Here is a 15,841-nt window from a genome sequence, read left to right as displayed (position 1 = left end):
CTATCTGTCAAATGGAGATAACAGGCCTCCCTCACTCAGGCATTGTTTCTAGAAGGATTCCCACACGGGAGACATTTAGGGCAGGGCTTGGGTATGGTGAGTGCCCCACGGGCGGGCGTGAGGTAGTGTTAGTAATAGGAATACTGGTACCTGGCTATGCTGTTGGGAGTGGGTGGGGATTAAGTGCTTGACCTTCAGGACTCAAGTGCAAGTTCTGGCCCAACTGCCTCACAGCTGTGTAGCCCTGGGCGAGTGGCTTGACCTCTCTGGGCCTCTGCTTCCTCCAATGGAAGAAGACATAGAAGGTCTTCCCCCTCGGGTCCTGAATTATCAGGAAAGCAAAGATGAGAAGACCAGAGTCAACGAGCAAAAACAAACAAACAAACAAACAAGTAAATAAAATAAATAAAAAGAAAATCACAGAAGACAGATGTAGCAGGAGAGCCTTTCCCGTGATCAAGTGCGCGGTTAGGCTGGGGAGCCGTTGCTTTGATATCATCCGCGTTAGAGGCCCGTTGGGAGAGGAGTGGGTAGTTCTGATAGCAGCGGCTGCTGTCCTTGCCTCCCTCCCTCGAGTCCCCTCTGGGGACACCCACCACACCCCCAGAGGCTGATAAAGTTGTGGGGCTGAGTTTGCAGGAGGAAGGAAGGATGAGTGTCTGCCTGTGTCTTTTTTCTTTAATTATTTATTTGAGGGGGAGAGAGAGAGAGAGCAGGAGCAGGGAGACGGGAGGAGGGGAAGGGAGAAGCAGACTCCCTGCTGAGCAGGGAGCCCGATGTGGGACTGGAACCCAGGACCCCGGGATCATGACAGAGCCAGAGGCAGACACTTAACAGACTGAGCCACCCAGGCATCCCACTGCCATCTGTATTCTCAACTGCTTCACGGTAAATAATTATGGCAATGATAGCAAATAATACTGACAACATTACTGAGTGTTGGCTACATCCCAGGTCAGTTCCAAGAGTCGTGCTGGGGGTAATGACCCAAGCATCTGCATGATAACCTAAGGAGGTAGGAGCAGTTGACCCTGTTTCAGAGATGTGCGGCAGGGCAGAGCAGGTGCCTGAGGCCACCCAGCTGGCTGGTGGCAGAGCCCGGACTTGAGCCCAAGCAGCCAGTTCCCAAGGCCTCGTGCTGCACTAGCACATATAAACAAGACAACAAAAACAATATTAGTACTTGCTTTATGCAGGTTCTGCCTGAAGACTCTTTCCGCTGTCTTCTTCCTGCTCTTAAGGACATGGTGGGAAATTTCCAAATGTCAGCCCCTTCTCTGATCTCTCTGTTCTCACAGCGCCCCCTGCACCCTGCTACCAGCTCACTTGCTTTCTTCTCCCCCCCTTTTTTTAAAAAAAGATTATTCATTTATTTATTCGACAGAGAAAGAGAGAGAGAGAGGACGCCCAAGTTGGCAGAGCAGCAGGCAGAGGGAGAAGGAGAAGCAGATGCCCCACTGAACAGGGACCTCCCCCCAACCAACATGGGGCTCGATCCCAGGACCCCGGGATTGTGACCGGAGCCGAAGGCAGATGCTTAATGGACTGAACCACCCAGGTGCCCTTCCCTTGCCTTCTTGATCAGAGATGATCACGACTGAGACAGTCAAGATGATCTCTGGTCATGATCAGAGGTCATCTTGTCTTTTGGTTTTTACGTTGTGTGCCTCTTACCTCCCTTGCAGAGAGCAGTGGCAGGGCTTGATCTGTTTGCCATCCATAGTGGTACAGGGCTGCTTGATAAATATTCACTCACTGCATGCATGAATCAGTAGCAACAGCAGCATTACCAGCCTCCATGTGTTCAGTGCAGTACACAGAAGGTGCTCAATAAATGCTTGTTGAGTGAATAACTTTATAATACAGTCCCAATAATAATGACCATTGATCTTTTCAACAGTCTATCAACATCTTAGTGTCACATAATAGGAGTTTATAAATACTTTACTGGAACGACTAAGAGTACATTAGGAATAATAATAAAAGCGGTTACATATGTTCTGCTCCGAGTTCTACCCAGAGTTCCTCGGTGAAAGAATGTACTAGTCAGTAAATATCTAAGGGAAGAAAAATTAATTAGTAAATAGTTATTGTATGAATGAATGACTGAATGCATGAACGATTTGCACAAATGCATTTTTTTTTCTCCCCTCTCGACGGAGCTGGACAGATATTATCGAGTACCCAGTGTGGGGCACTGGGGACACAGACAAAAACAGGACAAAATCTCTCCTCCATTGGGCCAGGTGTGCCTGTGGGAGAGACAGAAGAGAAACAAGATGAAATGTTTGAATGGGTGGACGGATGGAGAAGGATGAATGGGTGGGGAGATGCAAAGGGTCGGGGGTGGGGGGAGTGAACGGGTGGCTGGGTGGACGAAGGGATGGTTGGTTGGTCTGGAGACTCCTCCCATCAGCTCTCCTGGGTGCGGACGGAAAGTGAGGCGGGGCAGCTGTGCCCTCCGAGGCCCCGCCCTGCAGCCGTCTCCGCGTCGGCCAACAGCGCCGCTCACCTGGAGGCCTCCCCTTTAAGACGCTCTCACCTGGGCGCTCACCTGCGCGGGGCCGCTTCCGCAGGAAGGAGGAAGCGGCGCTGCCGTCGCCTCCCGGCGCTCCCTCCCCGCCTCCCGGGTCCGCCGGTTGCCACCATGTCCGCCTCGGCTGTCTTCATCCTCGACGTCAAGGGCAAGGTGGGCCGGGCGCGGGGGATGGGGGTGGGAAAGGACAGGTGAGGCTGCGCTCCCCTGGTCCTAGGGGCGGCCCCTCCTCGCGGGCAGGGAGGCTCCAGAAAGCTCTGGGAGCGTGGGAACACCCCTCCCCCAATCGCTGGAAGTCCCGGGTGGAATCCCACCTCCACTGTTTCCCAGCCGCGTGCCGCGGGCCGGGGGCTTTGTCTCCCTGGGCCTCAGGCTCCCTGTCCGCAAAAATGGGAATAACAGAGGTCCCCACCCAATAAGAATGAATACAGCTGGATGAGAGTAAACTACTTAGCACAAGAACCCAGCTGCAAACAGGAGATGTTCAGTTCGTTGAAATTCTTTCTATCACCGTCTCAATCATCCACACGATTCATATTTGGGGGAAGACAGGGGCAGGAGACCCTCGTTCCCGTTTGGGGCTGCCTTGTCCCTTTTCCGAAGCCCCCTCTCATTCGCCGTGGCATTTCATATCCATAAAAACTGTGGTGGTGAAAGTAAGGTGTTTGAGGACCAGCTCTGCCCCCTGGGGGTTCTCAACCTTGGACTACACCAGCTCAGGAAGTAGGGACTGTTGGTATCAAGTGCTTACTGACTGCCGAGCAGCACCTATAAGGATATTTCTCTCTTTCTTTCTAGAATCTTTCTCTTTTCTTTGCCTCCATCCTTCCTTTCTACCCACCCTTCTCTTCCCTTTTGTTGTCCCCACCTCACCAGTTTGGTGCCTGTGAAGCCTTGGGCAGGAGCTGGAATGCTGGAATCCATGTGTCTTGGTTCCATTCCCGGTTTCCCCACCTGTTAAGAGATATGGTTCACACCTTGGGGGGCTCCATCCTTCAGATGAAGACACATGAAGATGGTGATGCTGCCTGCCCCGCAGACTGCAGTGAGATGCAAATCAATCAGCAAACGTCCGGTCTGTAGGAGGACACGGCTGGTCCGCACTGAGGACTCTGGACACGTTTGCTGTTGTTATCTTGCTCCCATTTTACAGAGAAGGAAACTGAGGCACAGAGCGGCAGAGTCTTGCCCCTGCCTGGCAGCCAGGAAGTAGAGTCAGAACCAGGCACTCTCTCTGATGCCCCTGGATGAAGGGGCCCAGATCCCCGTGGTGACCGCGACTTCTCTGCTCACCCTTAGCCCCTGATCAGCCGCAACTACAAGGGCGATGTGGCCATGAGTGAGATCGAGCACTTCATGCCTCTGCTCATGCAGCGGGAGGAGGAGGGTGCCCTGGCCCCACTGCTGAGCCATGGCCGGGTCCACTTCCTGTGGATCAAACACAGCAACCTCTACTGTATCCGGCCCTTAGTGGGATTCCTGGAGGCCTGGGATGGTGGTGGCTCAGGCCCAGAGAGGGTGGACGGAGGACAGAAGTTGCACAGCACATCAGCGGTTCGGGTTGGGGAGGGATGGACAGGGAAGATTTTAGGATCCGTGCTCCATTTGAGACGTCCAAAATGGCACCTTTTCCTTAACTTTGCTGCCCACAGTGGTGGCCACCACACTGAAGAACGCCAACGCCTCCCTCGTGTACTCCTTCCTCTACAAGACGGTGGAGGTAGGTTCTGCCCTCCCATTGGCCAGCTGGTCTGTCCGTCCACTCGATTTGCCCTTCTCTTTCGGGATCCATTTCTCCTAGGAAGCTTTGCCTGACCTCCGTCGAAGCCCCATCTCTGTGTTCTCATTAGCTGCAAGGGCATCGTCTCTCTCCCTGTAGGGCAAGGACCAAGGAGGTTTCTAAGACAGTGCACTGCTCAGATCTGAGCCAGAAAAAACTGGGTTCTAATCCCAGGTGCCCCCCACACCGCCCTCCCTGCTCCCTGGCCATGTGAACTTGAGCAAGTCATTTCTCTCACTGTCTCTAAACTGGGAGTTACAACAAGTCCTACCTTGGGGTTGTTGGACACATTAGTCAAATTCATATTTATGGGTGCCTAAAACAGTGCCTAGTATACAGTAAGTGCTCAATAACAGTTTGGTATTGTTAGCATTAGTACTGCTGATAGAGTCATATAATAATGGGGGGTGGGAAAGGACATTCTCAATGACTGAGAAAGCGTCCAGGAAATACTTTTCAACAAACAAGGAATGTGTATTGATCTGTCCCCTGCTAGGCAAAGAGGGGACACAGCTGTGCATAAGAGAGGCACAGTCCCTGCCTGTCCCAAGGAGTCAAAGGGCATGAAGGAGGTGCAACAGGACATTATGAGAACTGGAGACTGGGGTACTAGTCTCACCTTGACACTCAAGGTGGGGGCGGGGGGATGGTCGTGGCTTCACTGAGGAGATGACATTTGAGCTCAGTCCCAAATGACAAGAAGCCCACTGTGAGAAGAATGTCCCAGGCAGAGGGGAGCGCATATGCAAAGACTGCCAGGTGAGATCAGAGAGAAGGCCAGGGGGTGCTGGGACAAAATGAGGGATGGAGGGTTTTTTGAATGTCAGATGACTGATAGGTTCCTGCTGTGGTTATACCAGCCACTTCCCAGAGGCTCTGAACTTGGGGGTCCCAAACCCCTAAAGCTCGTGGAGTCCCTGAATTCTTAATGTCCCAGTGCTCGTATACAGTAGGCACTTAATAGTTGCCTGTTGGGTTGCTGGCTGGATGAATGAGGCCCCAGCCATACCTCTGCTCGTGTCTGTTTCCCTGCACCCCCAGGTGTTCTCTGAGTACTTCAAGGAGCTGGAGGAGGAGAGCATCCGTGACAACTTTGTCATCGTCTATGAGCTGCTGGATGAACTCATGGACTTTGGCTTTCCACAGACCACAGACAGCAAGATCCTACAGGAGTGAGTGGGCCATGGGGACAGCCACGGGGAGACCCCCTCATGGAAGGAAGTCCGGGAGGGTCTGGGAAGCATCCCTGGGTCCAGCTAGTCATCACCCTGGCCTCCTGACAGGTACATCACGCAGCAGGGCAACAAGCTGGAGACCGGCAAATCTCGGGTGCCACCCACTGTCACCAATGCTGTGTCCTGGCGCTCCGAGGGCATCAAGTACAAGAAGAATGAGGTCTTCATTGATGTCATTGAGTCTGTCAACCTGCTGGTGAGCCCCCTCTTTTCCCCCACTCCGTCCGCGGCCTGGAGGCAGCAGAGGAGCCCCTGTGCTTGTTGACCCCCATTCGTGCATCCTCAGGTCAATGCTAACGGCAGTGTCCTGCTGAGCGAGATCGTGGGCACCATCAAGCTCAAGGTGTTTCTGTCGGGAATGCCAGAGCTGCGGCTTGGCCTCAACGACCGAGTGCTCTTTGAGCTCACTGGCCGTAAGCTTCTGGAGGAGGGGAAACGGGAGGGAGAGGACCCTATCCTATCTGGGGACCCAGAGAAATGCAGCCAGTTCTCAAATAAGCACTCGAGTGCCCTCTGCTGGTCATGGCCAGTGCTGCGCTGCTGGCTCGTTGGCGCAAACAGTGCTTCATTATTGGGTGTCTGGCTCAAGTACAAGCTGGCTGAAAAAGACAAATCACTGTCCTTGTGGAGCTGACATTCCAGTGGGAGTAGGAGGTCGGAATAGTATCCTATTTAAAAACCTGACAGCAAGAGCCAGATTCCATGGGTTCAGATTCTAGCTCTGCCCCCCTGCTTCTGGCCAGCTGGGTTACCCCGAGCAAGTTACTCACCCTCTCTGGGCCTCAGTTTCCTTACCTGTAAAATGGCAGGTAATGGCAAGTGGTAGGGAAGGAAACGGGGGTAGCGATCTGGGGTAGGGTCTCTGGGCCAGGCCTCCAGGGTCACCTGCCCGCCCGCTTGGCTCCGAGTTTCAGGGAGCAAGAACAAGTCTGTGGAGCTGGAGGACGTGAAATTCCACCAGTGCGTGCGGCTTTCTCGCTTTGACAATGACCGCACCATCTCCTTCATCCCACCTGATGGCGACTTTGAGCTCATGTCCTACCGCCTCAGCACCCAGGTGAAGCAGGGGAAAGCCCCATTATAGGGGTGAGAAATGGCCCTAGAACCTCCAAGAACTCCCTTTTCTGCTGTCTGCAGGTCAAGCCATTGATCTGGATTGAGTCCGTCATTGAGAAGTTCTCCCACAGCCGCGTGGAGATCATGGTCAAGGTAAGCTCAGGGGAACAATTCTTCAAAGTGCATGGTCTGCCCCCGCGAACCCCGAAATCACCAGCCTAACCCCATCTCTCCCATCTCCTGGCTCCTCGCTTCCCTCCAGCTACGCTGGTCTCCCGGCTGATTCTCAAACACGTCAGGCACAGTTCCCTGTAGGGGCTTTGCATTGGCTCTTCCTTCTGCCTGGGCTGCTGTTCCAGCAGCCATGCCCATAGCTTCGGCCCCCACCCTCTCCCACCCACTCTGGTCTCTGCTCTGCTGCCCGTCACATCTACTTCTTCCTGGTGTGGATTTCTTTTCCCCAGGGTCAGACATGTAGTAGGTTCTCGGTAATGTGTAAATGATGGACAGAGTATTCGCTATACATATTGTGATTTTATTTATTTATTTATTTATTAAGATTTTATTTATTTATTTGACAGACAGAGATTACAGGTAGGCAGAGAGGCAGGCAGAGAGAGGAAGGGAAGCAGGCTCCCTGCTGAGCAGAGAGCTCACGCGGGGTTCGATCCCAGGACTCTGAGATCATGACCCGAGCTGAAGGCAGAGGCCTCAACCCACTGAGCCACCCAGGCGCTCCCATATTATGATTTTAATGGAGCCTCTACTTTGTGAGGGGTCTAAGGGACAAGAAGGAAGAGATAAAAATAGGGTGTCCTCAAGGAGTTTGCAGGCCATATGGGGAGACAAACCATCAGCAAATCCTGGGCAAAATAGGTCTCTAATCGGCCCCACTTAATACTCCCTCCACTGCATCTGCCCTGGTCTCCCAGCTCTTGTCTTGGCCCCCCACTGTCTGTTCCCTTAGAGGGCACCTGTGAGCGCTTCAGTCTGACTGTATCTCTCTTCTGCCTACAACCTTTCATGGTTCCCACGTCACTGAGAGTAAAAGCCAAAGTCCTGGCATCCCACAAGGCCCTATGACAGTCTGCCCTGTCACCTCCCCAGCTTTACCTCCCTCCACTGTCTCCCTCCCTCTCTCCATTCCAGCTATATCAGCTTTCTCTTTATTCACACCAAGCAAGGTCATACCTCAGGGCCTTTGTACTGGCTGTTCCCTTTGGATCGTACTCCTTCTCTGCCCCAGATATCCATATGGCTCCTTCCCTCATCTCCTTCAATTTTTTTTGCTAAATGCCACCTCCTTAAAGGCCTTTCCTGATTTCCCTATTTAAAATTGCAACCCCCATAGGGCATCTGGGTGCTTCAGTAGGTTAAGTGTCTGTCTTTGGCTCAGGTCATGATCCCAGGGTCTTGGGATCAAGCCCCATGTCCGGCTCCATGCTCAGTGGGAGTCTGCTTCCCTCCCCTGCCAGCTCATACTGTTTCTCAGTCACTGTCTCTCAAATAAATGAAATCTTTAAAAAATAAAATAAAGTTGCCACCCCCTATCATTCCCCACCTCCCTCTTTGCTCTATTTTTCCCCTATGACTTAACAACAACTGACACGTTTCATTTACTTTCCTAGTGAAATATATATATATAATATATATATATACACACACACTTTCCTAGCGAATATATATAATATATATATATATTATATATATTCGCTAGGAAAGTAAATGAAATATATATATATATTTCATATATATGGGTATATATATTTATATATATTTCATATATATATGAAATATTATATATGAAATATATGTGTGTGTATATATATATATAAAATACTTACATGTTTTAAAGAAAGTCCTCAGTGTATTCCCTTTATAATTTTGGCACCCAAATTTTTTTAAAGATTTAGAAAATTTTTATTTTCATTTTAAGACTGATTTTTAAGTGGTCTCCATGCCCATTCTGGGGCTCAAACTCACAATCCGAAGATCAAGAATTGCATGTTCCACCGACTAAGCCAGCCACACGCCCTACTGCCCACATTTTTAACCATAAATATTTTGTTCTGCAGGTTTCTGATCCTATCAGTGGACCGATTAGCTTTGTTTGCGTAAGCTTGATTTGCACACGAGTCCCAGAAGCTGTAGTTTCGTGCCTCCCTTTCTATAGCTGTTGAGTATCCCACCCTGGGGATCTTTTCTGTTCCTTCTCTTGCGTGGTTTTTTTCCAGTTCTTGGCCACTCTAGTTCTTGTTGCCGTGAACAGCTCCCGGGGTCCCAAACAAGAGCTTCTCCACAGTTTAGAGTCAGCCCTCTTTTACAAATGGGGAAGCTGAGGTTCAGAGGGGTGCCGATGTCCCCTACCTAGGAAAGAGGGGGCGGTAACCTACCTTGAACTTGGGTCTGCTTGGCTTAAGAGTCTCTGTTTTTCAATTTCACTTTGTTCCCTGGTCTCAGGGTGTCAGGGAAGCTGCAGCGTGAATGAATGGTCACCTGGGAGGGTCTTGACACCCCTCAAGAAAGGGGAAGGGGCCATCAGTGCTGATGCTTCCCGGAAAGAATATGCCCTCTGGTTTACTTCGAGGTCCTCTGCCCCTGATGTCACCTCCCAAACATCCCTCCCCAAATTGACCAATAGTGGTAGTAATCATAATGCTAGTTACTGTACACAGAACACTTGAAGTCCCTGTGTTCAAAGTCTGTCCCGTGTCACATGTCAGATATGGGTGACGTAACTTATTCAATGACTTGTGAGACATGTGATCGTTGCCAACCCGAGTCCGATGCAAGTCCCTGCTGTGTCAGGTACCAGCTAATTCACTCGGACAGAGTGCCTCATTCTCCTCATCTGTAAAATGGACCTCAGGGATGGATCCTACTTTAGGGAATTTAGCGAGAGAACCAAGTGGTTGGCTTGGGGCCCAGCATGTGGTAGGGGCTCATTAAATGCCAGCTCTCAAGTGAAAACTCCTCTGTGATGGGCATCATTTGCATTTTGGACCAGGCAAAAGAGTTGGACCCTTTGCAAAAAGAAGGCACTAAGAACAGAGCCTCTGGAGTCTTCTGTGGGTGTGACCCCCCCAGCTTGCCATGTGTTGGTTGGCCGTGCATCTCCAAGCAAATGCCTTAGCTTCCCCCTGTCTCCATTTTCTCATCTGTAAAACGGGCAAGCTGATTGTTCCCACTTCAGGACTGCGGAGGCTCTCCCTGAGGTCGTGCGGGGAAAGGGCTTGAATATTTGTGGGATGCAGGAGTGAATTCTTCACACCCCACACCCTCTCCTCTGACAGGCCAAGGGGCAGTTTAAGAAGCAGTCGGTGGCCAACGGCGTGGAGATATCCGTGCCCGTGCCCAGTGACGCCGACTCCCCGAAGTTCAAGACCAGTGTAGGCAGTGCCAAGTACGTGCCGGAAAAGAATGTCGTTATTTGGAGTATTAAGTCTTTCCCGGTGAGTACTGGGATGGGTGTGGGATCTGAGGGACCTGCCCTTGCGGCTTGGAAGCAAGCCAGAGAACAAATAGCGACCCTTGTGTGTATGCACATGGTTATCCTTTAAGGATCGTAAAGCTGGAAACCAGGCCAGCGTGGTGGTTAAACTCCCCGCCTCCCAGGTCTTGAGGAAACCAGCCCTGGGTTCAAGTTCTCCCTTGCCTTCTCAGCTAGACAGTCTTAGGAAACCTACTTCCCTTCACGGAGGCTCTGTTTGCCTATCTGTGAAATAGACAGGATCCTGTTACCCTCATCCTTGGGCCGCTGGAGGGTTTGGTCTGTCCCTGTGAATGGGATGGGGGTGGGAGGATCCATTAGGGCCTGGAAAGTGGGCAGGGGGTCATCAGAAGCCCTCTGACCAGGCTTTATAGTTAGAAGCTTCAGCTGTACCTTGGCCAGGAAGCTTCCCTTTCTGGTCTGAAATGGACAAAGAGCAGAGCCTACTCTGGGGGCTGCCGGGAAGATGGTCTGGGCAGAGGGAGGCCTCTTGGTGTGTCTGATGCCCCCATGTGCCCTCAGGGGGGCAAGGAGTACCTGATGCGTGCCCACTTTGGCCTCCCCAGCGTGGAGAAGGAGGAGGTAGAGGGTCGGCCCCCTATTGGGGTCAAGTTTGAGATCCCCTATTTCACCGTCTCTGGGATCCAGGTGAGTGTGAGCAGATATCTTCCCTCCTTGGCCTCAGTGGGTTCCCCATTCTCCTATGCCTTGGCTCAGGTCACATCTGTTCCCTGGCCTACACCATCTCGTCCCCCCAAAACCACCCTGCACCTATTCCCTTACACTGTGTCATCTCTTTCCCAGTGTCCTGGACTGCCTCCCTGCTCCCCTCCCGCCGCTGCCCGTGCCACACGTTTGCTCTAGCCCATGTCACCACTCATAGACCATGTCACCACATTCTCCCCTAGCTGTGTTACATTTAGTTCCCTCACCACAGCCAGGCTCCCTGCACAGCCTGGGCCTTGTTTCATCCCCTTTCAGGTTCGGTACATGAAGATCATTGAGAAAAGCGGTTACCAGGCCCTGCCATGGGTTCGCTACATCACCCAAAGTGGCGGTAAGGCAGCTCGGCTCCGTAGGATGCTGGGTCAAGGAGATCCAATGGGTGGTCTCAGGGCTTTGGCCATACTTGGGTCAGAGGGTCACCACAATTCAACAGACCTGGCCTCATCTTGCCCATCTTTAAAATGGGGGCAGTTGCCAGTTCTAGAGTACTGATAGGGTTTGGACACACAGCACCCCCATCTGTACCTGGAGACAAGCTTGTTGCTATGGTTACCTTCCCTGGGTTGAACCCCCTTCTTAGCCTTGTTGCGTACCCATGGGGTTGATCATGAGCACTGGGGTGGGGAATAAAGGCAGGAGGGGTGCTTTCCCTCTGTTCCCTTTCCCCAGTTTAGAGATGGTCCCTGCTTATTGTTTCCCTGCAGATTATCAACTTCGGACCAGCTAGGAGAGAGAAGAGGTGCGGACTTGGACATGGGGCCCTCCCTCTCCCCAGGCTGGGACTGTAGACTTGAGAGGGAGGAAGATGGGGGGTGTGTACAAGGGAAGGCCCCAGACTTAGCAGTTTCTTGCTCCCAGCACCCAGCACCTGGCTTCCTCCCTGCCTTTCCCTCCACCCATAGGCTGGGAGGAACAGTCTCCCTACCTCCTTTTGCCTCCTGGCTCCTCCCTCCTCCAATTTTATATGAAGAAATAGAGGAGGGTCTTGAATACCCCCTCATGAGTGCCTTCTTGGAGTGACCTGCCTTAGGGGTGTCGGGACCCCTCCTTCACAGCTGCTGAGCCCGGAGGCCGTGCTGGCCCACCCAGAGTTTTAGGATGGTATTAAAAAACAAAATGAATCTAGCTGCTGCGTATATTCTTGGCTGGGGACTGGGAATGCCAGGAACACCCGCTGAAGGGCTGGGATGGGAGTGGGCAACGCAGATCTGGGGCAGTGCAGTTTCCCCCCAGCTCCTTGGGCCCGGGCTCCAGCCTTGTTCCGCCAGCATCAGTTTCCCTTGTAGCAGCCAGAGGGCGCCTCTTCTAAGCCAGATTGTGGCGTTCAGAACCCTCCCAGGGTTCCCTCGTGAAAAATAAAACGTAAGTGCTCAGTGCGGTCCACAATCCTTATCTGCGCTCCCCGTCCTTCTGGTTAACCTGTCTTCACCCCCTCCCACTCTCCGCCTCTAGGCCTCAAGCTTCCCGTGCATGGCAGGTGTGCTCCCACCTCTGCCATTGCAACAGTAATGCCCTTCACCTGCCATGTACCTCCCCCACCCCCAGATATTCACAGGGCTCCTTCCCTCACCTTCAGATCGCAAACGTCACCTCCTCGGGGAGGCCCTCCCTGACCTGTTTCAACGGCCTTCCTTTCCCAAGAGACCATCACTTATCTGTTTTATCACCTCCATTGCGTTTACCACCCTGCAAAGATCACATTACTGTCTCCTCCCGACCTAAATGGGGGGGGGGGGTCCTGCAGCGGGGACCAACTGGCCGGCTCGCTCTCCAGTTGGTGCGCCTAGTGCACAGAGAGTGCTCAGTAAAAGTCTGAATGCAGACGTCTGTAAGCGCCGCCTGCGACCTCGACTCTCGCCTTCCAGGCTCGTCCACGTGGCGGCTGCAGCTGGCAGCGTGAAATTTTGTCTCTGCCATGGCATTCATTTGCTGTGCCAGGTTTGGTCCAATCTGAGCCCGACCGTGATTCCTTCTCACCCACTCCATTTCCCCGTTTTATTTTCTTGACGGTGCCTAACGCTACCTAAAATTATGTAGTTGCCCGAACGTGCGCTCCCCAGCGCGGGACGGGTTCCAGCACACAGTGGGCGAATGAGTGAAATAAAGCTCTCTGCACAGACTAAGGGCTAATAAGTGCTTATCGCGTGACTGAATGGTGAAACTCCAGACTGGACTGCCCGCGCTACCCTGCCCCTGACCTTTCCCCCGCGGGTCAGTTAAACCGGCTCCCTTTCCCGCCCGCCTGGCGAGTTTGAAAAACCGAAAACCCCGCCATTGCCGGCGGCCCACCGGTCGCCGCGGCTCGGCCAATCAGGAGCGGCACCGCCCATGCCGGAGCGTAAAACTCCCCCGGCGACGCGCGACCATTGGCTGCGCTGGCTGCGTGGGCGGGGCGCCGGCGGGTCGCGCGCCGGGCAAAGCGGCTGGGCTACAGTGTAGCGAGTTCGTAAGAAAACAAATCCGCAGCGTTCGGGGCGGGGCCTCCGGCGTGCCGGCACCGCCCCCTGACGGCCAGCTTGGCAGCGGCTTCGACACCGCCTCAGAACAGACGTCGCGGAGGAGGGAGGGTGAGTTGGGGGGAGACCCGGCCCCCAAGGGGCGGGCGCCCGGCCGGGCGGTGCGGGCGGCGGAGGGTTGGGCCGGGCTCTCAGCCCCCGGCGACCCGCTGGCCGAGCGGGGAGGAGCCCGCCGGGAGGGCGGGGGTCGCGCCGGAGAGCCGACGGGCGAGCAGAGCTGGGAGCCTCGCGCGGGCCAGGTGCGCCTCGGAGCGGATCTTCGGGCCGGTTTCCGTGGCTTTCCCCTCATTGACGGCGCCGGGGTGGGGCGGGGGCTTTGCAGGCTGCCAGTGTCGACATGCTGCTGGAGGAGGTCCGCGCCGGCGACCGGCTAACCGGGGCGGCGGCCCGGGGCGACGTGCAGGAGGTGCGCCGCCTTCTGCACCGCGAGCTCGTGCATCCCGATGCCCTGAACCGCTTCGGCAAGACGGCGCTGCAGGTGAGGCCCGGCCAGCTCGGAGTGAGGGCGGGGCGGGGACCCCAGACCCTTTCCCTTACGTTTCCTGGTCGCGGTGGTGGTGGACTGGGGGGTCCCGTCCTTTTTTCCTGGGCCGATGTTGCTCCCTTTTTCGTGGGTGGGTGGTGGATGGATGGGGTTAGGTTGGGGGAGGGGAGGACTTTCCATCTTCTCTGGAGGATTTCTTATTCTCTGGATGCGGGGGATTCAGTTTCCCTGGGGAGATTATTATTCCGTGATATGAGTTCAGCTTCTTTGGATCCTGGTTTCATAGGGGTGGCTCTAGTTTCTTGGACCTTCCAATTACAGGAAAGAAGGATTCGTGTTTCCAGGGGGTCCCCATTTAATGGAGGGTTCTCTGAGGAATCCAGTTATTGGGGAGATCTCCATTCCTGGGTTTGTTGGTTCCCCGGATTTCTGGTATATTAAGGAAAGTCCTAATGGGGGCACAGTTACACATTGCTTGAGCGTCCTTATTCTCGGGGGGTGGCATTTTACAGGGGAACCCCATTTCTTAAGGGGCCCAGTACCCTCTGAAGCATCCTCACTATATGGGAGGAGCTGTTAATTAGAGAAGGGGTTTCAGATTCCCTGGGCACTTCCTTTCCCTTCAGTCCTCTGTCAAGTACTTAGGGGGCAGTTTTCATTCTATGAGGCTGATTTTCTGGGGTGGGGGCCATATTTCTTAACGATCTCCTTTATGGGATGGGGCATGTCTTTGCTTTTTTGGGGAGGGTTTTAAGTTCCTTGAAAGTTTCCACCGAGGCTACTCCCTAGAGGATTATCTTGTCCTTAGGGGATGACCAGTTTCTTGGGGAGGGGTCCCTCTTCCCAGGAGATGTATTTCTCTGGGGGTATCCAACAGCTGTCTGAGAGCTTGTGTTATCTGGGGTTTCCTGATTCTTTGGAAGATCTCTAGTGTTCCCTATGTTTGAGTGACTCCTCTCTTCAGTGACCCCCTTTTCCTGGAACCTCTCCCTTGAGACCCCTTATCCTTGGCCTCCACACAGGTCATGATGTTCGGCAGCCCCACCATTGCTTTGGAGCTCCTCAAGCAAGGTGCCAGCCCCAATGTTCAGGACGCCACCGGCACTACTCCAGCCCATGACGCTGCGCGCACTGGATTCCTGGACACCCTGAAGGTCTTGGTAGAGCATGGTGCTGATGTCAATGCTCCTGATGGCACTGGGGCGCTCCCCATCCACCTGGCGGTGCGAGAGGGCCACACGGCTGTGGTCAGCTTCCTGGCTATGGAGTCTGATCTCCATCACAGGGACGCCAGGGGCCTCACACCCCTGGAGCTGGCGCAGGGGCTAGGGGCCCAGGATCTCATGGACATCCTGCAGGGGCACACGGTGGTGCTGCTGTGACCCAGGGCCACCCACTCCTGCAACAGGACCCAGCGGGGTTCTGCATCAAGAGAGGAGGAAAGAAACACTTTCTCCCCTCATTTCTGCCCACTGTCGAAAGGGGAGGGGCACCCGTTTGTGGCTTGTTGGTGTTGATTTGCGGGGTGTGTGTGTTTGAGGGACATTTCTCATTTGTTTTTCTCACCCCTTTTAACGTGCTGGGCAGAGAAGGGCTCTTGCCGACAACAGCCATCTAAACGGTTCCGTTTTCTCTGTGCCTCAGATTGCTGGGGCTGCAGACGCCCAAGAGCAAAGCGTTTAAAGCCCCAGCCCCAGAGTGAGGTCATCGCTTCCAGGGCTCCTGGAACCTGGCGACCTTGGCTGGCTTGTACCCAGAGAGAGACCTCAAAGTGTGCACACTGCTTTCAGGCATGGGTTGGGAGGGGGGAGAGTTTCGAATCAAAGGGTAGTATGAGTTCGTTCATATTTTGTTGGAAGCTTGTTTTCCAGTCTCTTGTACAGCGTTTAAAAAAAGAGATTCTATTTATTAAGCTTTGTGGAAAAAAATTGTGTGATAACTTAATGTTTTTACCCATTAAATTAAGACTTGTGCATGATCAGAGCTGGTGGCTTCTGATTTTTGAAGCGGTGGGGAGC

At 53.5% G+C, this 15,841-nt stretch overlaps 2 protein-coding genes across 4 annotated transcripts; both read left to right on the top strand.

Annotated features, from left to right (window-relative positions):
* The first annotated feature begins 2,462 nt into the window (after positions 1-2,462).
* Positions 2,463-11,948, top strand: AP1M2 (adaptor related protein complex 1 subunit mu 2). 2 transcript variants are annotated; one of them, XM_032311065.1, is made up of 12 exons: positions 2,463-2,689; positions 3,836-3,992; positions 4,189-4,256; positions 5,358-5,488; positions 5,600-5,747; positions 5,838-5,964; positions 6,460-6,608; positions 6,689-6,760; positions 9,901-10,059; positions 10,620-10,745; positions 11,079-11,154; positions 11,528-11,948. In XM_032311065.1, exons 1-12 carry the CDS (start codon positions 2,648-2,650, stop codon positions 11,548-11,550), a joined length of 1,278 nt encoding a protein of 425 aa, XP_032166956.1. In that variant the 5' UTR covers positions 2,463-2,647; the 3' UTR covers positions 11,551-11,948. The 2 variants fall into 2 exon arrangements, with proteins under 2 accessions (XP_032166956.1, XP_032166967.1); XM_032311076.1 differs by having other exon boundaries at positions 2,464-2,689; positions 6,466-6,608.
* Positions 11,949-13,259: 1,311 nt separating this feature from the next.
* CDKN2D (cyclin dependent kinase inhibitor 2D) lies at positions 13,260-15,806 on the top strand. 2 transcript variants are annotated; one of them, XM_032311105.1, is made up of 3 exons: positions 13,260-13,390; positions 13,662-13,817; positions 14,846-15,806. In XM_032311105.1, exons 2-3 carry the CDS (start codon positions 13,677-13,679, stop codon positions 15,203-15,205), a joined length of 501 nt encoding a protein of 166 aa, XP_032166996.1. In that variant the 5' UTR covers positions 13,260-13,390; positions 13,662-13,676; the 3' UTR covers positions 15,206-15,806. The 2 variants fall into 2 exon arrangements, with proteins under 2 accessions (XP_032166996.1, XP_032166995.1); XM_032311104.1 differs by lacking the exon at positions 13,260-13,390 and having other exon boundaries at positions 13,415-13,817.
* The last annotated feature ends 35 nt before the right edge of the window (positions 15,807-15,841 follow it).

This window comes from Mustela erminea, chromosome 1 (assembly GCF_009829155.1).
Source record: "Mustela erminea isolate mMusErm1 chromosome 1, mMusErm1.Pri, whole genome shotgun sequence".
Lineage (NCBI taxonomy): Eukaryota > Metazoa > Chordata > Mammalia > Carnivora > Mustelidae > Mustela > Mustela erminea.
This window is presented reverse-complemented; position numbering and strand designations above follow the sequence as displayed.